The sequence below is a fragment of the Prionailurus viverrinus genome, chromosome B2, assembly GCF_022837055.1.
Source record: "Prionailurus viverrinus isolate Anna chromosome B2, UM_Priviv_1.0, whole genome shotgun sequence".
In the NCBI taxonomy this organism is placed as follows: Eukaryota; Metazoa; Chordata; class Mammalia; order Carnivora; family Felidae; genus Prionailurus; species Prionailurus viverrinus.
The window spans coordinates 36,328,131-36,351,695 of NC_062565.1; the positions used below are offsets into that span (position 1 = coordinate 36,328,131).

A 23,565-nucleotide genomic window follows, 5' to 3' on the forward strand; every position below is an offset into this window, starting at 1 on the left:
GAACGCAGAATGAGTTCAAGATGAAAGACAAGAAGCGCTAAAGGCTTATTTTTTGGTGGCTCGAACTTCTTTGCTTACGTTAATTTTCATCACTGATTCGGCCATAGGTCCCCTCCCCAAACCAAACATGTCCACTCTAGAAAAAAAAGAGGCTCTTTTAGTCTGGGTATCGGGAGTGAACTTGTGTCTCTGAGGCTGGGGGCACCGAAAGGGGAGGAGGAGCTAGGAACTTCACAGAGACACTACCCTCCTGCACCCCGCCCTTCCTGGGGCGGGGGAGGGGAGGGACATTTCCCTTAAGTTCATTACTGCCAAGAAGAGACCAGTTCTCCGGGTGGAACTGGAAGAGTGGGTCGGGTGTGGGGGGACTGGGAAGACAGATTTCTAGGGGATTGGCAGTTAGTGGAGAAATGGTCCCTGGCTTCGCCCATAGCCGGGAGCAGCAGCCGGTTGGTAGACCTCCAAGCAGCTAAAGACCCCCGCAACCCCGGGAAGAGAGAGACCCACTTCCGGATTTGGAAGCACTCCCTTCTGGCCCCTCCCAGTACCCGGTTACGGGGTCTCCGGGCGCATGCGTAGCACTCGTCCGCCGCTCTGGGACTGGCCCGACTTACCCTAAACAACTAATCTACTCCTCCCCCTCCCGCTCGGGGCGTACCATTCGCGTTTGGGGGGAGGCAACGTGCCCCAGGGTACTCAGAAACCTGCTCCCCTTCTTCAGACAGGGAGAAGGTAAGTTTGCCTCAGATTTTAAAAGTTACAAGAATATGAAAACCTCAGAGGCCCGTCGTCGGGTGATAGCCCGACGCTCTCGGCTTTGCCTACAGCCCCGTACTCTTCCTTTGAGGGGCTGAACAAAGTGGCACGCCCGGATCCCAGCTGATCAGCTGCTGGGCTTTGGCGGCGGCTCCCCCGGGCGAGACCATTGTGACTCCTTAGGAGGGGTGTGTGAGGAGGGGAGGGGGCGGAGCGGCCATTGTCCGGTCAGCGCAGCCTTCGGGGGAGGGGAGCGTGACGGAGCGAGCGAGGCCCGGGGCTTCACAGCCGCCGCTGCTACGCCAGAGCCGGCGGGGGCCTCAGGTCCTTCCCAGCGCCGCCGCGCGGGACATCGCTCTGGCTGCGAGCGGCGGTGGGAGCTGCCGAGGGCGCCGGGTCTTCCCTCCTCCCCCGCGGTCCTCGGTTCACCCGCACGCCCCTCCTCCTCAGCTACCCTCCCTCTCCGCGCCTCCCCCGGCCCCCCCATCTCTGCAGGCCGAGTGGTGCGGCCCGCCTCCAGCTGACCGGCCTGGAATCCCGGCTCGGAGCCTCGGACTCGCGCCCGCCCGCGCGCCCGCTCCCTCCCCCTCCCCCCGCCCCGAGCCCCCCGACGCCGCCGCCGTAGTCGCCGCCGCCTCCTTCAAGCGGGGCCCAGGCCCAGCCGCCGCCACCGCTGCCGCCGCCGAGCTCCGCCGCCGCCGAGCACCATGGGAGACGCCGGGAGCGAGCGCAGCAAAGCGCCCAGCCTGCCGCCTCGCTGTCCCTGCGGCTTCTGGGGGTAAGTGCCCGGCCGGGTGGGGGTGGGGGCGGGGGCTGGGGGCGCTGGCGCGGGGGCTGCCCGGGCAGGCCTCGGGGCCGGGGGTGGCCGGAACCCTGGGGGCTGGGCCCTAGCCGGGCCTAACAGGGAGGGGGCAGGGGCCGAGTCTCGGGGAGGGGCGCTGGGTGGGGAGCTGGAGGTGGGCAGAGAAGGCCCTGGCCCGGGTGCACTGCCACCCTCTGGGACTCTCCTGCCAGAGGTTTGGGCCAACAGGGGCCGCCCCGGCCACTGGTGAGGGGGGGCAGGGCAGCGGAGAGGGATGAGGGGGCGGTGTTGGCACCTCCGGGTGAAGCTGGGGTGCCCCTTCCCTTGGCATGTGGAGGCCAGCCCTCCCTCCCTGCCTTGGTATGAGTTGGTGCCCAGGCACCAGGAGGGTATTTCCTCTGACTTTTTCACCTCCCCCTCCCTCCTTGTCCCCCAGAGACTTGCATCATCACTTCCTAAATTATATCCCAGTGCCCTATTTGCTTTTAGGAAGCTGTTCACACGTCACCCATCTTTAAAAATCGAGCCCAGAGCCGAGTCTAGGGTAAAGTTATAAGAATATGGAGGTCTCCCCTTTATTTAAAACACATTTCGGGAGTTCTGTAAAATTTTCTTGTCCAAAAAATAAAAAACAAAAACCCAAAACACCCAACTCAAGTCAACCTGGCTTGGGAACCTGAGAGCCAGTTTGCTCAATTGGCTCAAATTCATCTCTCTCCATTTTTTTTTTTTTTAATGATAAAAATATTTATATTGGCCAGCCTGCGTTATTACTTGACCATCCTGTTAGGGTGAAAAACTGTGAGGTGGGAAATTAACTTTTTCACCTACAGTTACATTTTAAATTCTCCTTGTTAACACTTGGAGTTTTATGGATTACCATCCCTCTTACCTAACAGGTGCCTCCATCCTACCTTATGACTCTAATTGTAGGGGAATTGGGAGACTTTGAAGGACTTTTGTGATTGATCCCTTTTTCCTCTATTTTCCAAAGACGTAGTATATTTCATAGTGTATAGAGGCAGTAACGAAATGATTATTTCTGGTGAGAACATTTTGGAAAGATGTATTTAAGTATTTTATTTTTGCTATCCCCCAGATGTTAGGAATGGTTGAAGTACAGATTAAGTCTGGGATTTTTGGGAGTGAAGAGAAAGAAAGTGGATCTTAATGTAGATTTCTGTGGAATTTGTCAAATTGAAAGGTCGTGACAGAAATAGGTTCTCATTTTGTCCTCTTTTCTGCCTTTTCTTTTTTTTTTTTTTTTTTTTTAAATTTTTTCAACGTTTTTATTTATTTCTGGGACAGAGAGAGACAGAGCATGAACGGGGGAGGGGCAGAGAGAGAGGGAGACACAGAATCGGAAACAGGTTCCAGGCTCTGAGCCATCAGCCCAGAGCCCGACGCGGGGCTCGAACTCCCGGACCGTGAGATCGTGACCTGGCTGAAGTCGGACGCTTAACCGACTGCGCCACCCAGGCGCCCCTTTTCTGCCTTTTCTTAAAAAAATACCTGGTGGAAAGATGTTAGTCAAAAATAAGTTATGGTATTAGCAAAAGTTTTGAAGATGTGAAAATATTTTAGGTTTTATAGTCTTCCTAATAATTGGGTTGTCTGCTAAGTGCTTTCCTGGACAATCTAATTCCCACAGAATCTTAGGAGGTACAACCATTATCCCACTATAGATGAGGAAATTGAGGCTTTGAGAGGTGGATAACTTGCCCCTTGTATGCAGTGAGTGTAGGGTGGAGCTGGTGAGCTCGTCAGAGTGCTTAGTACCATCACGTTTATGACATCAATCTGCTGCCCTGGAAAAATCTGGTGTCACAAGCCTCTGATTGTAACTCATAAGAAGACATGTGGCTCAAAGAAAGTAGCTGCCAATGGCAACTAATGCCCAGGATGTATCAGAGAGAGGCTTGTTTCCTGGCAACAAGTTTGTCCTTGGGACCATTATCTTGAGCAGAACCCTTATCGAAAGACTTATGTCAAGACATAGAAACTAAGGAAATGGAATAGCCTTTTACTTTTAGGCTGCAGAGTTCTGAATAATGCCAGGAAAGTTTGATAGTTGCAGGGAGGATTAGTGAAACTGGTATCATACTTGACCTATAAGCAGTCTGTCCTGCTTTTTTGATACTTTCAATCTGGCCCTTTTTAATGAACTGCAGTTTGCCTGATAGGAGTTGTGAGCACAAAACTAATATTTTTATGTTGAAAAGTGTTCTCTTTAATGTGTAATGTTTTAACCTTTTCTAAAGGAGTTTGTAGGTACCTGTGTAGTTTGCATTCTATACCAAAGTGTAATGATATTGCTGCAGAGTTTTATCATGACTGACTCCGAACCGAACATGTATTTCTTACTGTATGGGCCACATTCATACTATGTTCATTAAGTAACCTTGAATATATTCAACGAATAATTGAGTGTCTCTGGTATAATGGTGGTGGACAAGGGGACACTGGCCCCGTCTTCTGGGAGCAGAAGTAAAGTGTCAGAATAAAGTATGTTAGGATTGGTACAGGGTGTAATGGCAGGGGCGCTTACCTAGTTGAGGTGGAGGTAGAGGAAGGTAGCCTGGAGTGACACCGGCCTAGGCCTGCAGGAAGGGTAGGGGAGAATGGAATTAGAAGAGTTTCTTTCAGGTGGAGAGGATAGCATGGGTGAAGTCCTGGATGTGAGAGAAAGCACCCCACATTTGAGGAACTTAAAAGTTCATTGGAGTTGACTGGTAGGTTGTGAAGGGCAGTTTGCTAGAGATGAGGGTGAGATGGTGAGAGCAGTTGGTGATGTAGGGCTCTGTAGGTAATGCCTAGGTCTTTGGACTTTTATCTTGAGTTCACTCAGGAACTATTGAAGAACTTTGAACACGTAGTGGCGTGATTTTCTTTAACGTGAAAGATTGGATGATGTTGAGAGGGGTCTGGGTGTGTTGTGTATATGAATGTGGTGTTTTTATGTTCGTGGGGTATTACTAGAGGTACAGAAGTCTTATCAGGAGGAGTAATCCAGACCAGGGATGATTGGGGCCTGCACCTGTGTGGTAGCTAGACAGATGGAGAAAAGTAGAAAGCTGTGAGAGCCATGCAGTAGGTATCTTGTGCCTTTTTCTTTCATGAAAATGAAGGTGAGTGTGTTACCTGAAAACTTCAGTCAGCATTGCATTCTGTGGAAGCCATAGGTCTGTAAAGTCAGCTAGCCACAGCCCTTTGCAGAGGAGCCTCTTAGCAGAATGTTCTGGCACCAGTAGACTAAAGGCAGTTCCTTTAAGATTGCTCTTTAGTTACTTAGGCTGCCAGACTTGCTGCCTGGCATTGTCCAGTCAGGACACCAGTCAGTGGGGCTTGCTTAAACAAGAGAGCTGTGAGGTCTTTTTTGTGGGAATGCAACAGTTAGAAAGTAAAATGACAAGAGGAGCACACAATGCAAATGTGTGAGTATTTGGAATAAGGAAAGTTTCTACTTCTCTCCCTCTTGGTTTATGTTGTTTAATTGTGGGCATGGAATTAAGTTACTGTTCTACGGAGAGACCATCTCTCCACTGGGAAACTTTGCTACCTTGGAAATTGTTGAAGATTTACCTCTTTACAAAAGTTGAAAATTGTGTGGTGTGTACAATGTTTTTAGAGTTAATGATCATAAACCGTTTTTTTCCCTGAGGTATGAACTTAAAACTTTTAGTGAAATATGAGTATTTTCTTGGCTAATTTTTAGGCATTCCGTAGCCCTGCGAAAAACATACTAGTTTGTAATAAACCTGAAATGAAATAGTATTTTAATATAATAAAAATATTATTTTAGAAATAGTATTTTAGAAATATATACATACACAAAAGCACTTTTAAATGATATGGGTATAAGTGTTACTAGTTGAAGTTGCATTTTAAGTTGTTTAGACGTTTAAAATGTACCGAAACGCGTAGATTCTTTACAGGCATTTTCAAACGGTGTTGAAAGAACAGACTTAGAAATATTCTAGGGGCGCCTGGGTGGCGCAGTCGGGTAAGCGTCCGACTTCAGCCAGGTCACGATCTCGCGGTCCGTGAGTTCGAGCCCCGCGTCAGGCTCTCGGCTGATGGCTCAGAGCCTGGAGCCTGTTTCCGATTCTGTGTCTCCCTCTCTCTCTGCCCCTCCCCCGTTCATGCTCTGTCTCTCTGTCCCAAAAATAAATAAACGTTGAAAAAAAAAAAAGAAATATTCTAAAAAAGAGAGGAAGAAGAGGGGTGCCTGGGTGGCTCTGTAGTGCCCAACTCTTGGTTTCATCTCAGGTCATGATCTCGCAGTTTGTGGGATTGAGCCCTGAGTCAGGCTTTCTGCTGACAGTGAGGAGCCTGCTTGGGATTCTCCCTCTCTCTCTCCCTCTGCCCCCACCCTGCTGACTCTCTCTCCCTCAAAATAAATAAAATAAACTTTAAAAAAAGAGAGAGGGAGAAGACTTAAGACACTAATGTACTGGTTATATTATAGGATAAGAAAAAAAGATAATTAGGTAAGAAAAAATGGACTTTTCAAATTTTACTTACTAAGTATAAAAATCAAGTACTGATATTTTGCTTTTACAATTGGAGACAATCTGTTGTAATATTATGGAAACTTTGGGAACTATTATTTCTTTCATAAATTAGTTTAAAGTATAGTTGACAAACGTTCAGTCTTGTTCTTTGGGAATAATGGAACATTTAAATGTGGGTTTTAGGGGCACCTGGGGGGCTCAGTCGGTTGAGCATCCGACTTCAGCTCAGGTCATGATCTCGTGGTCTGTGAGTTCAAGCCCCGCGTCGGGCTCTGTGCTGACAGCTCAGAGCCTGGAGTCTGCTTCGGATTCTGTGTCTCTGTCTCTCTCTGCCCCTCCCCCACTCATGCTCTGTCTCTCTGTCTCTCTCTCTCTCTCTGTCCAAAATAAATAAACATTAAAAAAAATTAAAAAAAAATGTGAGTTTTATTTGGTAAACTGTTCATTGTTTTTGATAAAAAATAAGCTCTTCTTAACGAACCATGTCATAAAATAAATGTTACATGGATGAATTTTCTTTAGGGAAATAGATTTTATTAGGATTTTATTTTTGTGATCTGTTGAAGCGTTTTATTTCACCAACTAGATCTGCTAGATAATAATGTATTTTAAATAAAGATGGGGTTAGGCAGAGATGAAGAGTAATCTCACAAACTATATTCCATTTCTGAAGAGGTTACTAGCAGAAAGTTGATAGAACATAAAAGATGATTTGTTCTATTCCATTTCACTTTTGGGAATAACAAGGTGTGACTAGTTAGTTGAATAAAATCTGTCTCTTTCTCTCCCCCCCACCCCCCCGCCCTGATCCCAGGCTGGGGAATTGATGTAGAACCCTGTTTCTGTCACTTTGTGAGTCATCTGGCTAGTGTGCCTGGTTCTGAACAGTGTGTGGCCCTTGGTTCTTCAGTCTCAGTCTCCCAATTTAGAACATGTTGCCACGCTTCAACCAGCTTAACCTGGGCTTTCAAGTTCATGTGAACACAGCATGAATTACTAGTTAATCAGTAGAATGATTATTTCAGTGATGTCACTAATTATCCCTCGATTATAAAATTCCCTTAAACGTTACCTTAAAAACAAAACAGCTCATTTGTGCAGTTTTACTTTGTGTCTTTCAGTATTATGTGCACCTGAAGATGCAGTGTGATGTAATGAAGTATTCACTGTACATTTGTCTACTTGCCCCATTTTCCTGATTATATTTGGGTATTCAGAAAACATGAAATTGTCCCTTTGACTTGACGGAACACAGGGAGTTTATTTATTTTTTTGTTAAGGAAAACATGGTCTTTGTTTACTTTGGTTTGAAGCAATAGCTTTTTAAAGTTAGATTCAGTTAACATATAGGACATACTGCTCTTTTGATATCATCCTCTTCTCCCATTCACCCTCCTCCTCCTAAAAAGGAGAATCCAGTAGTTTAAGTTCTACTGAAAAGTTTTGACTAAAATTCTTCTTAATCCTTCATAGTATTAAAGTTAACATTAATTTTCACAGACTAACCTTTTCCTAGGTAGAAAAATCAGAAGGCTAAGGATCTTTTGAAATGAATAAAATCTTTTTTTTTTTTTTTAATTTTTGTTAATTTATTTTGGGGAAGGGAGAGGCAGAGAGAGAGAGAATCCCAAGCAGACTCTGCGCTATCGGCATAGAGCCCAGTGTGGGGTTCGATCTCACAAACTGTGAGATCATGACCTGTGCTGAAATCAAGAGTTGGATGCTCAACCGACGGAGCCACCCAGGTGCCCCTGAATAAAGTCCTTAAAAAAAAAACACCCAAGCATATTTAGTATTTACTGAGAGCAGAGTACTAAGACAGTGAGAACTAATAGGATTTGGATTTTTTTAAAATCTTGTTTTTTTTTAATGTTTATTTTTGAGGGAGAGAGAAACAGAGCATGAGCAGGGGAGGGGCAGACAGAGGGGGAGACACAGAATCTGAAGCAGTCTCTAGGCTCTGAGCTGTCGGCACAGAGCCCTGACGTGGGGCTCGAACTCATGAACCATGAGATCATGACCTGAGCTGAAGTCCAAGTCCTAACCAACTGAGCCACCTGGGCACCCCTATGATTTAGATTTTTATTAGATCCTAAAAAGGTTGTGTGCAAACTGAAGGGAAGTTTTGGAATCCTACAGTAATCATAGATAAAGATTGACGTTAAAAATTCCTTTTTTTTTTTTTTTTTAAGAAAGGTAAAGTTTGGTATCTCAACAATGCCACATGTAGGAAGTGACTGGTCACATTCCAACACTTGTATAATTTTAATGAGGCACTTGAAAAATCTTCCAGATTCAGGCTTGTTGGGTAGTGTCAGGCTTGTGGGACTTGTGTGAATGGTTGGTGAAAGAGGGACTTCAGTCCAACTGGGTGGATGACACTAATGTCACTCAGTTCTGCTAGGGGCTTTGAGAAACAGGCTGATCTTGCTCTGGGCTGGGTCTCCACATAACAAGATTATGCTGCTGAATGAAATATTTTAGATATAAAGAAGAAATTTTCTGTATGTGTTAAATGCAGAAGAGAGGTTAAACAGCTTCATTTGAAGTTTTAAAAACCAGAATCTGAGAACAACTTCTAGAATTGTGCTGTGCAATACAGTAGCTACTAGTTACATATAGCAATTTAAATTCATACTAATTAAAATTAAATAAAATTTCGGTTCTTCAGTTGCAGTAGCTACTTTTTAAGTAGCATTTAACTAGCTCAGTAGCTAGTGGCTACCCTATTGGGGAACACATATATAGAACACTTCAAACTCCCAGAAAGTTCTTTTGGACAGTGCTCATCTAGAACATTGACCTGACAGCCAGCCAGGATTTTCAAGCCTATTTGTTTTTCCTCCTCAGTTTTGTTGAGCTATAATTGACATTCAAGCTTATTTTGTGAGTTCTCCAGACCCCTGTTTTCTTGTCTTCTGAAAATGAGGGACTTGTCTAATTTAGCTCTAAGTTGCTTTCCAGCTCTAACATTTTATTTTCATTGGGGGAAGCAATGCTATTGTTAATTCAGATTACTGGGAAGTGCTCCTTTGCTCAGTTTTGGGAATTAAAATGTCAGTACAAGTTAGTCCATAATGTGAACATTTTTTTTTTCATGTTAGCTTTTGAGTCAATCATCTTTGCTCTTTTCTTAGCACTATTAAACTGGGAACCTCAGAGACCCATACAGGGAAGTGTTGGGCTAATAGAGAATCAATTTTTTTTTCTTTTTAGTGAGAGACTTTTTGAAGGTATTCACCTTGGACTCTGACTTTTGTGGAGGAATATTTATTTTTACAAATGTAAATCTCATATGGCAGTTTTTGAAATGTGATTGGGAATAAGTGCATTGGATTTTCTGGTAAATTCAAGTTCCCACGTATAGAAAAACTTGGAATGTATCGGAATATCCAGCAGCATTGGGCAAAACCAGGCTAAGTGAATGGTACAAGATGAATGAAAATGCCTTGTCATCCTTGAGGCCAGGGGACAGAATTGCAAGCAGTGCCGGACATCTGAAGTTGTGGCTGCAGTTGTTAACCAGAGGAAGGAAGAATACAGTAGGAAGAAGGTGCAGTACTGGCTACTAATTGCATCAATTCCTTCAACTGTACCAGATGTCCTGTATCATAGGCAGGTGTGATTAAGGCAGAAGAATGTCCTGGGAGAGGTCATTAATGGAGTTTGCTATCACCCTGGCTGTGGGTGATTGGTGGGTGAGGAGGATAGGAGCAGACCACGCCATAGCATTTTGTGTTTCTAATTTGTGGACAGGCTCTAGTTAGCTGCATTGCCGCCTCATTAATGACCTGGCAAAGAGTGAGGTTGGTGATGCACTTGGGACCTTTGGGGGGAGTGCCTTTTCTCATTTCTTTCTGTTCAAGTGGAATGGTGTGGAGTAACAATTGTTGATGTCTTACCTATTTCTTGGACTCTTACACATTGGTAAGTTGAAGTGCCTTTATATAAAATAATCACTCTCAGCCACACTTCTTGGAAGGAGAAGTATTCTGACCATTCAAAAGTATCACAAATATTCTTTCTGCAGTCAGGTTCTTATGCCAGGCATTTGATTTTCTCTCGCATGCTTATGTTGGTAGAATTTCTGAACATAGTGTGAAGTTTCTGTAGCTTATAGTACCTAGCTGGAAGAGTGGGGGCAGGAATTTGGAGAACACAGTGGGGGTGGAGGGCTTTGCTGAGCATATTTGTGCTTTCAAAGTCTGCCTATTTCATTTAGGTCATTGTTTTTTCAATTTTCAGCCATTTCTACGGTGCCGTATATGAATAGATGTGCTGGCAAGTTATAGCCTGAAAGAATTTTTTTTAATGTAATGAGTGAGATACAAAGTGGGTTGAATAATACAGTCATTCTTAAACTGGCCAGAAGTATATTAACTGGCAAAAAATAATAAAAAACAAGCTGGAGGTGGGAGAAGGTGTGGTATATTTCATTTTTAAAAAATTAATGTTTTTTTATTTATTTTTGAGAAAGAAAGATGGAGAGCAAGCAGGGGACAGGGAGGGAGGGAGACAGCATCCCAAGCAGGCTCTGCACTGTCAGTGCAGAGCCCAACGTGGGGCTTGAACCCACAAACGAAGAGATTATGACCCCGAGCCGAAGTCAGATGCTTAACTGACTGAGCCACCCAGGAGCCCCAGGTGTGGTATATTTCAGCGTGAACTGTTTCTAGTTTTGTTATTTCTAGGTTTCTGTCCTTGGGGAGGCATGGATGGTATTTGTTTTCTTCTTTAGATGCCACTGAAATCCAGAAAACCAGGTTTTTCAAGTCTTTGTGTGTTTGCATATGAAACTTTGCATGTGTATATAAAATCCTCATAGTTTATAACTTTACATAGGTTTATGTAGTTTGTCTTTTTTTTTTTAATTTTTTTTTTCAACGTTTATTTATTTTTGGGACAGAGAGAGACAGAGCATGAACGGGGGAGGGGCAGAGAGAGAGGGAGACACAGATTCAGAAACAGCCTCCAGGCTCTGAGCCATCAGCCCAGAGCCTGACGCGGGGCTTGAACTCCTGGACCGCGAGATCGTGACCTGGCTGAAGTCGGACGCTTAACCGACTGCGCCACCCAGGCGCCCCTGTAGTTTGTCTTTTGAAATAATACAAAGCTGTGCTACTCACCTTTAAAAATAAAGGAATGTTCTTGATGTTGATCCACAGAAATGTTTGGTTAGGGGAACTTTTGTTGATTGGGGGGATGTGTTCATGTAATCTTTGAGGCCTATATTCCTTGTTTCTGTGGGTAAGTCACTATTAATTGGCTCTCCCTGTCTCCATGTCACCCCTCTTCTCCACCCCCCACTGCCAGTGAGAGGTACTCAAACCATGTATTTTTTTTTTTTTTTTTAATTGGTAAGGCGAATATTTTTCTTCAGTGCATATTGGGTGGGATCTAATCAAGAAACTGTTGCTGTGATTTAAATGATAAAAATACGGTTTCGAATGAAAGTATGGAGATTGGATGGTATATATGTGAGTCTCTTTAGGCGTTTATGATCTCAGTGTCAGTATGGATTAGTTTAGAAAATGATAACCATGTACAGTCTGCTCAGTGGAAGTATATGTCCCTACAGACTGCATTCTCTCACCCTTGGTTTTCAACTATTTAGCGATTTGGTATTCTGATCTTAGTGGAAAGCCCCCTGGGTTTACCTGAATAGTTTTCATTACTTACATGGTATGTTGTTTCGGTTGGAGCTAGGGACTAGGAAGAATGGACTGTGTTTGTTTTGTTTTTAAAAGTCACTGGATAGATATGTATCACAATAGATTTGGGGCTGAGTTGGAGCAGGAAGGACACAGAAGGTGGTTAAGAGGAAGACTGCAATGTGAGGGGGATGATGATGGGGGAATGTGAATGGAAGTGGAGTGGTGGTCATTAGGAATGAAGATGTTCTGTGGTCACTATTTTCTACTCAAAATATGAGAGGTGGTCGCATCTGTAAAGGCTAGAGAAACTAATGTGAACAGGTGGTGGGTAGGATTAAAGAAAATATTCTGTCTTCCCTTGAAGTGCAGGGTGTGAGTCCCCTGGGGTCTTGCAGGGAAGCGTTAAAGATCAGAGGGTAAGAGCTGTGGTGCAAATTCCGGGCCAAAGTTTAGTGGAAACAGCAGCAGCTTTTGGCAAATTGGTGTTCCGTCTGTTAGAACCTCATGGGCTCTTTCTTTTTTTAAGCTTAAAGACACCTTTTCAGCCTGTTAAAGGATAGCGCTTCATGGTATTTCTTTGCAGCAGGCCATGGAGATTCCATCTACCTTCTCCATTCCTTTACTGGTATTGTCACAACCAACTCCATCTCTTGAGACTGATTGTTCTTTTCCCTTCTCAATCCCCAAGCCTGATGGAGAGTTCAGCAAAGTCTCACCCATCTTTACTTGCTGTTCTTGGAAAAACAACTCTCATTGAGCCTTTCTCTTTAAAAAGATTTTGCAGCTAGTACTTATGGGGGAGGTTACATTAAATGTTAAAGAATTTACTAGTAGTGCTGCCTGGGGAATAAGACCTTTCTCATTTGCTGAATGGCTAATGAAATGGACTCTCTTATCCAATCCAGGCTCTTCCAAGGGCATGCTGATCTATTATCTCCAGAAAACCAACTGAGTTCAGCAGGCATGGGCTTTGGAATTAGAATCCTGAGTTTAAAACCTGATTTTGAAACTTTCTGCTTGACTTTGGGTAGTTTACCTCTCTGCCTTTTTAACTTAAAAAAAAACCAAAACAAACAAACAGACTACCTTAGAGTTGCTTTGAGGTTTAGTGAGCTCTAATGCCTGTCAAGCCCTTGGCACAGTGCCTGACTGTGGTAATTACATTTATTAAAGGCTAACTTCCCAGCCTTGAATGAAGGAACATTGGTGGTAGATTAGTAGAGGCAGAACTATCTTACTTAACTGAGCATTAATGGCAGGCTGCAGATCAGTGTTACCTAGTTAGTTGATGAGGTTTCTGACCAGCCTTTGGCCAGTTTGGCTATTTTCCAAGGCCAATCTCTTGTTCAGTAAGCATTTGTTGAGTGCTCTTATTGTGGGTCTAGAGGCATGATATACTCTGCTCTGGCTTCTGCCCTAAAAAAGCTCATAGTCTAGAAAGGGACGCAGACCGATAAACTGACCAAATACCATGAGGAAAGTGCTTTGGGGGATCATCACAAAGTGATGTGAGCATTGACAGGGCATCCTGTTGAGACTGGGAGTGGAGGATGGCCAGGAGGGCTTCTCTGAGGAGATGGTGCTTAAGCTGGGTATAAAATGCTGGAGGAACAGCTTGTGCAAAGGCAGAGAAAAGTGAGAAAGCATGCAGAATTGAGAGAATTGTAGATACAGCTCGGTATTTTAGCTGCAGTATATGTGAAGCTGAGGAGATAAGCAGGAGCCAGTTATGAACATTCTTGATTGTCATGCAGTTGAGTTTAGATTTTATCCTGGAAGCAGTTGGGACCATTTAAGGATTTTAAGGGTGATGACATGGTATTTATGTTTCAGAAAATAACTGGCAGCAGTGTGGAGAATTGGAGGGCATAAGCATTGAAGCAGAGTCCAGTTAAAGCATTGAAACCTTTTTGGGCCATGGATCCTTTTTTATAATTGGATGGAGACCATGGATCTCTTCTCAGAATAATACATAAAATAAAACACCTGTGATTATGAAGGAACCCAATTAGATCTAAACGCACTTCTATCCACAGACTGTGGGGTCTGTGGACCCAAGATAAAGCAACTGAGTGAATGCTGTAGTAGGAGAGCTAAGAATGAATCTAGGCTGAAATCTGAGTATTTTAGTCCATTCAGGGGATTATAACAAAATACCACAGACTGGGTGGCTGATAAACAATAAAAATTTATTTTTCATAGTTCTGGAGGCTGGAAGACCAAGATGGCAGATTCTAAGTCTGGGGAGAGTAAGCTTCCTCATTGATGATGCTGTCTTCTCACTATACTCTTCAGGTAGCAGAAGGGATAAGGGATCTTTTCAACCTTTTTTATAAGGGCACTAATCCCATTCATAAGTGTAGCGCCCTCATAAGTCATAGCTCATTTCTCTCTAGCACTAAATGATTTTCCATTATTTGGATGTGCCACAGTTTATTTATTCACCTACTAAAGGACATCTTGATTGCTTCCAAGTTTTGGCCGTTATGAATAAAGCAGCCCTAAACATTCATGTGCAAGCTTTTTTGTGGACATAGTTGTCAGCTTGGTACATACCAAGGAATGTGATGGCTGGATTATGATAAGAGTGTGTTTAGTTTTATAAGAAACTGCCAAACTATTTTCCAAAGTGATTGTATCATTTTGCATTCCCAGCAAGAGCAGTGAATGAGTGTTTCTGTTGCTCCACATGCTTATCAGCATTTGGTGTTGTCAGTGTTTTGCATTTTGGCTTTTTGTTTTGTTTTGTTTTTTTTGAGAGTGAGAGAAGAGAAAGTGAGTGTGTCCAGTGGGGAGCCCGATGTGGGGTATGATCTCACCACTGAGATCATGACCCGAGCCAAAACCAAGAGTCGAATGCTTAACTGATTGAGCCACCTAGGTGCCCCAAATTTTGGCCATTCTAATAGATGTGTAGTGGTATCTTATTTTAATTTGCAATTCCCTTGTAATAAGTGATGTTGAATATTGAGGTGTTTATTTGCCATCTGTACATCTTCTTTGGTGAGGTATCTGTTCAGGTCTTGGTGAGATATCTGTTTAGGTCTTCTGCCTGTTTTTTCATTGGGTTTGTTTTCTCATTGTGTTTTAAGAGTTCTTTGTGCATATTGGATGCAGTCCTCCGATTATCCTCTTTTGGAAAATTTTTCTCCCGGTTGTATTCTCATTTTCTTAAGTTTGGTGATTTTTATGTATAGCTTGATGATTGTTTTCATATGTATACAAGTATATAACCACCACCTACTCAAATTGACAAACAGTACGTTTCCAGTATCCCAGCAGGAGTCTCCTTGTTCCCTACCTCAGGTGATTCCCCCAACCTTATCTGACCTTTGTCACTATAGGTTAGTTTTGCCTGTTTTTGAATTTTATGTAATGGGAATATATAGTATTTCTCTTTTATGTATGACTTTTTCCTTCTCGGCGTTATGACTATGAGATTCATCTACATTTGTGTAGAGAGGTAATGATTTTTCATTGGTTTGTGGTATTCCATTATATGATAGCATAATTTACCCATTCCACTTTTTGGAGCTTTTTGGTTTGGGGGTATTATTTTTAAAAAAAAAATTTTTTTTTTCAACGTTTATTTATTTTTGGGACAGAGAGAGACAGAGCATGAACAGGGGAGGGGCAGAGAGAGAGGGAGACACAGAATCGGAAACAGGCTCCAGGCTCTGAGCCATCAGCCCAGAGCCTGATGCGGGGCTCGAACTCACGGACCGTGAGATTGTGACCTGGCTGAAGTCAGACGCTAACCGACTACGCCACCCAGGCGCCCCATGGGGGTATTATTAATAATGTGGCTGTGAACGTTTTTGCATGTGCCTTTTGGTGGACATAAGTACTCATTTCTCTTTGGGTATATATCCAGCAGAAGAATTTTTGGATTATAAAGTGTATGTATATGTGTTTAGATTTAGTAGATATCGCTAGTTTTCTAAAGTATTTTTATCAATTTACACTCCCACCACTAGTATATAAAGAGTTATGGTTATTCCACATGTTCCTTAGTACTTGATACTGACTGTGTCTTTCATTTTAGTTGTGTGTAGGGTTATTACATTATGGTTTTTAATTTGCATTTCCTTGATGACTAATGAAATTGAGCAACTTTCTTTGTTGGCGATTTGGCTAAACGTCAGTGAGAGGCATTTATTCAAACCTTTTGCTTATTTTTCTCTTGGGTTGTCTGGTTCTTTAAATTCATTTTTAGGAATTCTTTATTCTGGATACAAGTCCTTTTTCAGATAGCACGTACATTTTCTTATATAGTTTTGCAATATCTTTGAATTTCTTTTTTTAAATTACAAAAGGAACGCATTCATATAATAGAAAATTCAAATAACAGAAATGGTATACAGTATATATTCATTTGTATATGGGTATACTCCCTTCTACACCATACCCAGAGTTCCACTTTTTAGTGAGAATCATAGCTAAGTTTCTTGAGTATCCTTCCAGAAGTTTCCTGTGTATATATCACATTATTCTTTTTTCTAACACAAGTAGTAGCACATTACACCTTATTTTGTAACTTGCTTTTTTTTTTTTTAACTGTATTTTAGAATTCTTTTCAAGTTAGCATATACATTTCTACCTTCTTTTAAATGGCAGCACGGTATCCCAATAGGTGCATAAACTAAAATTTAACCAGATTTTCTAGTCAATACTTGATGGTGGTTGTCATTATTATTACTATGCTACAAAAAATGGTATAGGGTATGTTGAATTGTAGGGCTTATGGACCATCTAAATGTGAAGTAACTTAGGTGTCTGAAGTTTGGGAGGGAAGGTGAACCATGGCTGCACCATTTAGGGTGACATGGGTACATAGGTCATAGCTGAAGCCAGGTAGGGTCACCTAGAAAGTGTTGTTAGACCAGTGGTTCCCTCTGGAGTAGAGATGGGGTTGTCAGAATCACTTTAGTAACCTTTCTAGAACACATTACTGCTGCTTCCCCCAGCTCCAATTTAGTGTGTCCAAGGTGGGATCTGGGCAGTTCTTGCCTTTTTTCTTCCGTCCTTTGGTTACTGCTCCTGTGTGTAACTTTCATTTAAGATCCAGTTGTATAGGGTGAGAAGATAGTTGAGGATGGAACCTTGGTAAATACAAGTAGAATAAGAGGAGTTTGAGATGGAGATGGATGGAGAGATCGAAATCAGGTGAGTGTGGGGTTACCAAAACCAAAGGGATAGTTCAGTGCAGAAGTGGCAGTCGGGTCATGCTGCAAAGAGTGGCCAAGTAAGATGATGATTGAGACTTCTCTGCTGCTTTAAAGTGCTAAGGATTTAAATAATACTTTTTTAGACATGTGCATCTCAGCAGTGTTCTGGCTGAGCGTGGTACCAAGATACCTTTTGTGAAAAATCGCCATAATTACATCCCACATGTACCAGAAATTAACAACTTCTGTTAATGATCCAAGAATCTGATAATCAGGAATTAAGAAACTTTTCTGGGATCTGTTTACAATTTTCGTTTCTGTTGATTATTTTACAGTAACAGATTACTTAAGATTTTATGTTAGATTTAAAAACAAAACTTGAACTACCAATTTAGGTTTGAAGAAATACTTATAACCTCTAAGTTCTGGTGGGAAAGGTTGCACTCACCTCATCTGTCTTGATATTTTACTTAGTTTTATAGATTTAATCTTCTTGTGTAAGCTTCTGTTTTTCTATGAAGAAGTCTCTTTTATTTAGTCCAGACTTTCATCCTTGTAAATATTCAGATATCTTTTCTAAAGTGTTCCAGTTGAATGTGATGTCTTTTTGAAGTACCTCTGTGTCACTGAAAAAACACTTTATTCTTCCTCCTTTCCTCTTCCACTCTTTTCTTCAAGCGGGTATAGGTTAGGGTGAGGTAGAATGAAACCAGTCATAAGGGAGGTGATGAAATCTATTTCTTAAAAATTAAGCTAAATATATATTTAGGAAAAATCAGCTGAGGTATGAAGTAAAATTGAGGGGGCAGGTAAATTTCCTGGCTATACTGATTTATACCATTTCATTCATGATTATGGGTTGTATGTGTCAGTATTGACATAAGAAGGACATATTAGTCCATGCATAGTGTGATTGAGAGGTAAGGTCAGATTGATACTATGAAAATATTATTTTGCTGCCTGTTATTTTCTGCAAAGTCTTTAGTTTATTTAGCTATATGACTACTGTATTAATGACTTTAAGGAATTTTAAGCTTTTGAACATTTAAACTGTGATCAAAGGCAGTTGGATCATTTGAATTTATAGATGAACTCTTATTAAGGTACAGTTGTGTACACCATTGTGTTAATGGTAAATATTTTAATAAGTATACTGGCAGCTTACCATTGATTCATTTTAGACTATCCCAGGTCAGGAGGGTGAGGTTGATGCTGTTTTGACTCCTTGGTGTTTTACAACATGGAGACACATAGGAAGGCCCAGGGCTGCAATATGGGCAGTGGCAGAATCAGCAAATGAGGACAACTTGCTGTGTTTTAACCCAGAAAGATTAGAAAGTTGGTGCTTGGGCTCCTGGCTCAGAATTAGATGCATCTTTGAAGTGCTACTTCTACTGCTATTTGTTTTAGCTGAAACCTTGGGATTGAAAATTTTTGGACATGGTCTTATGTATTATTGAGTGGAAAAAGTAAGTTTCAATTGCTTTGTTCCTCATCAATTTTTTTTTTAATTGAGACACAGTTCACACACTGTAAAATTCATTATTTTAAAGTGTACAATTTAGTGAAATTTAGTATACTCACAAAGTTGTGCAACCATCACTGCTATCTATAGTCTGTTAACATTTTGCTTTATTTGCTTTCTATCCCTCTATCCGTCTATTAATCCATTTGATTTTTTTATTTTCCAAGTAAAGTGTAGACCTTGGTACTTTACCTTCAAACACTATGACATGCATATTATTAACTAGAGTTTAACATTTCCTTTTTATTTTGAAGTACAATATACATTGAAAAACATAAATCTTGAGTATATTAACATGAGTTTTGAGAAATGCATATACCTGTGTAACCCAAATCTCTATCAGGATATATACATATTTTAGCTGGATTATACCATATTACATGTTGCTCAGACTTCAGAAAGCTTCCTCATGTCCCTCTCCAGTCAGTCTGTCCTCCCAACCCCCCTTTCTGTTTCCTTCCTCAGGCAGTCACTGTTTTAATTTTTTTTAATGTTTTTATTTATTTTTGAAAGAGAGAGAGACAGAGCATGAGCGGGGGAGGAGCAGAGAGGGAGGGAGACATAGAACTTGAAGCAGGCTCCAGGCTCTAAGCTGTCAGCACAGAGCCCGATGTGGGGCTCGAACTCACGAACTGTGAGATCATGACCTGAGCTGAAGTCGGACGCTGAACCGACTGAGCCACCCAGGTGCCCCATTAATTTTTTTTTAATCCTCCACTGTGGATTAGCTTTGCCTGTTTTTCAAGTCATGTAAATAGAATCATATGGTATGTACTCTTTCTGCTAAAGGGTCTTTGACTCAGTGTAGTGTTTTTGGTATAGGTCACTGTTGTATGTAGCAGTAGTTTGTTCCTTTTTATTATTGCATAACTTTAAATAGCATTCCACTATGTGACTGTACCACCATTTTGTCTATTCTGTTTATAGAATTTGCTTTTTAAATAATAACAATACAAAAATCAATTACCAGCAAGCATGACATCAGGAAATAGACTAGAATAGATTGTAGTTTTCTTAAGAAAAACCCTTTATATTCCAGCTTTGCTTTTTCTAGTTCCCTTGATTTGATTTTAGGTATCGTTTTGGAGATGCCCTAGCCTCATGAGCACCCCAGTTCCAAACCATCTCATCCATTATGAATTGATTTCTACTAGGGGATGATTTTAAAAATCTTAATGCATTTAGGTCACTGTGCCCTATTAAGGTGATTAATTATTATTGTTTTTGAAGATGAAGTGTGCCTGTCTTGTGATCCAGTTTTGTAAAATCGTACCCTTCTCCCTGAAACCAAAGACAGTACTAAGAACTAATATGAGAGTTTATGTGGCCTAATATGTGGCCTGCTGTATTCCTGTTTAGAGACCAGTGTTAGCTTAATGACTTGATGTTTGAGCCTGTTTTTTTGCAATTAATCAACATTTTCCAATTTAAAAATCTCTATTCCTCACAATCATCGGTAAATCAGATAACTGTCTCATGTTCCCTTAAAATTTCCAGACCTCTGATAATTTTTCTGTCATCAGTGTTTCTTCCATCTCTCCTCTCCCTGAAAGTGATTGGAACGTACAATAAAAGTTAAAAGATGTCTAACTAATGTTTAATATAATAAGATTATTTCTTTTTTTTAATGCTTTTATTTTTGAGAGAGAGAGAGAGAGACAGAGCATGAGTGGGGGAGGGGCAGAGAGCGAGGGAGACACAATCCAAAGCAGGCTCTAGGCCCTGAGCTCGACATGGTCTCGAACCCACGAACTGTGAGGTCATGACCTGAGCTAAAGTTGGACGCTTAACTGACTGAGCCATCCAGGCGCCCCAGTAAGATTATTTCTTAACTTTGCATGTATTATATTGCTTTAAAAATAATTCTCTCTTCTTCATCTCCTGCCCTTCAAGTTGCTGTCTATTATTAATAGGCACATGACACAAGGGTGATCCTTTGGTCATTTTCACTAATCTGTTTTATGTGTTATTTCTAAATTTACTAACCTGTACTTAATATTTTTCTATATTTACCTAGTTTTATATCAGTTCATTTTGTATCTCTATTTGTTTATCTCTATTTTCTTATGAGGGATGTAAGCGAAATTGGAGTATTAGGGTTTAGTAAAGAGAAAAACCTGAATCTGAGATTATAGGACTCTAATAAATGATGTTTTGTAATAAACTTTGATAGTTAAACTTGCTGAACACTCGTGTTTCTGTCCTTTTAGGAAATCTGATAAGCTGAGGGTTGGGAAGGGCTCCCTGGAAGCACTTAAAGATAACAGTGAGTTCTCAACATTTAATGATACATGGCAGAAAAGCCTAAACAAAACCCTGTGATAATTTCAAAACCTTGTAGCTTTCCTTGTGGTGATTTCCTTTCCACTTTGGTACTTTACTTGATGTTAATTACCAGAAGCAGAGCAAAGTATTCTGAATTTTATCTTTTCCTTACCTGTCTCCTGATGGAATTTCTTAGGAGGAAGGAATTGGTTTAAAGAGAAGAGGTTAGAGATACGGATAGTTTATGAAAACTTAAAGATACTCAAGGGAGGAATTATTTTCTTTTCTGCTCTGCATCTTTGTGATTTGATTTGCTTCCACACTCTTTCATATAAATCCGATCATCTTGCCAGTTTTCTTGGGGTTGGGAGTGTGGCAGAGGCCCTGAGAACAAAAACCCTGGGAAACGGTTTGCAAGATGCCTTGACAGAATTGCTGGAGGTGTGGAGGGAAGTTCTAAAATTGTTTTTATCTTACCTAGTACTCTTCAAAGCTTGAAAGAAGGAAGACAAAGCAGTTTCACAGTCCTCCACCGCTTTTTTGGGCACTGTGCTAACTGGGAGTGCCCCATTTTGCAGCATGTGGCTAGAGGGATAAGAAAGAGATACAAGGTGGAGGGAACATAGGCTGAACTCGTTTTCTTCTCCTTCCCTTCCTCTTCCTCCTCCTCCTCCTCCTCCTCCTTTTTTAGAGAGAGTGAATGAGAGAGAGCGTGTGCCCCATGAGCCTGTGGGGAGGGGGTGTGGGGGGTGAACAGAGAGAGAGTTTTTTTTTATGCAGCTCCATGTTTATTGCAGCATTATTTACAATAGCAAGATATGGAAACAACCCAAGTGTCCATCAGCAGATGAATGGATAAAGAAAATGCAAAACACACACACACACACACACACACACACACACACACACACACACACAGAGGAATATTATTCAGTCATAAAAAAGAATGACATTTTGCCATTTCTGATAATATGGGTAGATTTTGATGACATTATGCTAAGTGAAATAGTGACTTCACTTATATGTGGAATCCGAAAAAAAGAAGAAGAAAAGAAAGAATAAAAAAATCAAGTCCATAGATATAGAGTATAGCAGATTGGTGGTGAGTGTGGGGTAGGCAAAAGAGGTAAAGGGAGCCAAAAGATAACAAACTTGGTTATAAAATAAATATCATGAGAATGTAATATACAGCATGGCAAGTATAGTTCGTAATACCATCTTGCCTATCTGAAAGTTGCTAAGAAAGTAGATCTTAAAATTTCTTACCAAAAAAAAAAAAATTCTTACCACAAGAAAAAAATCAAAGTATGTATGATGATGGGTGTTAACTATACTTATTGGGGCAATAATTTCACACTATATGCAAATATTGAATAATTATGTTTAATAACATAATGTGACAAATATAATGTTGTATGTCAACTATGCATCAATTAAAATATTTAGTTTATAATATCAGCTGGAAATTTTATTTAATTCTTTACAAGGATTTAATGACATGCATGAACCATCTTTCTTTCACATATGCCCACATACATGTGCATGAGACACTAAGATAACAAAATTAAAACCCAGCAAATTATAATTTATAGACAAAAATGCATTTATTGAAATTATAGAAGAAAATGTGCCCAATATGTAAAACTTGAAGAATTGAGTAATTAAAAAATAAAAGGAAGTCTAGTGGTAAAAATAACAAATTGGTAACAATATCTTGTAATAAAAATGATAAATGTTACATGTTGATATTAGAAATATTTCACATTCAACATTAATTGAATCTTCAAAAATTAGTTTTCAAAGAACTGTGCAAAATTGGGGATTTAAGGCTTTGTGACTGAGAAAACTTTTATCAGAAGAACTCATGTTTAGAAAAAAGAAAGAAATTTTAGGATATAACAGATAATGTGAGAGGAAAGACATGTAAATAACACTAATCCAAAATTCAGGTAAATATTCCCAGTGCGGTTTCTCTGGAGGATTTTGGAAGTATGGAAACCATCTTTTTTCCCCTCATGATTATTGAGGAATGCTACTGGCCTTTGTTGATTAGGTGATAGGGTCACTACTGTTCTGTAGAGCACAAAACCATTTTGCTCAATAACTCCTGTTTTTAGCTTTTGGTTATTATTTTTAATGTGGACTGTAGTTTTGTACACAGTTTCAGGTTCTGAGAGAATTTACCATGATACCTAATTTTTAATCTTCTTATTATATGGTAATAAACTTCATGAAACATGAACTTTTTGGCGAAAATTAAAGTATGAATAACTCACTAAGGATGCTATACTTAAGTTTAGGATGACGATATACAATCATGTGAAAACTTCTCTAAGATTACTTATGTTAATCATCGTGTATTAATTTTACATTTATAGTACAGTATTTATTGGCCTTTAGTTCTGTCTAGAAGTCTTTTTTTTTTAATATGAAATTTATTGTCAAATTGGTTTCCATAACAACACCCCGTGCTCATCCCAACAGGTGCCCTTTTCGAGAGAGAGAGAGAGAGAGAGAGAGAGGGAGAGAGAACCTTGGGAGAGAGTGTGGAGAGCGACTCCACACTTGATGCAGAGCTCATCTCAGGGCTCCTCGTGGGGCTTGATCTCACGACCCTGAGATCATAACCTGAGCCAAAATCAAGAGTTGGACGCTTAACCGACTGAGTCACCCAGGTGCCCCTAAACTCATTGTTAAAAATAGGTGCCCATTTAGGGGCTGACACCATCCTTTATTCTCTGAAAGCATAATTAAGAGTGGCTTTGCTATCATTCTTACTTTCTTTAAAACAATTTTTTTTAAGTTTATTTATTTTGAGAGAGAGAGAGAACGCACACTGTGAGTGGGGGAGGGGCAGAGATGGAGGGGGAGAGAGGATCTG

The 23,565-nt window shown here is 41.0% G+C and overlaps 1 protein-coding gene across 1 annotated transcript in view; it reads left to right on the forward strand.

Moving 5' to 3' along the window:
* Positions 1–602: 602 nt before the first annotated feature.
* Positions 603–23,565, forward strand: part of ZFAND3 (zinc finger AN1-type containing 3) — a 328,034-nt gene continuing 305,071 nt past the window's right edge. Inside the window, exons 1-2 of the mRNA XM_047858007.1 lie at positions 603–732; positions 1,252–1,534. Coding sequence (XP_047713963.1) covers positions 1,464–1,534 — 71 coding nt within the window. The 5' untranslated portion in view covers positions 603–732; positions 1,252–1,463. The remainder of the gene's footprint in view (positions 733–1,251; positions 1,535–23,565) is intronic.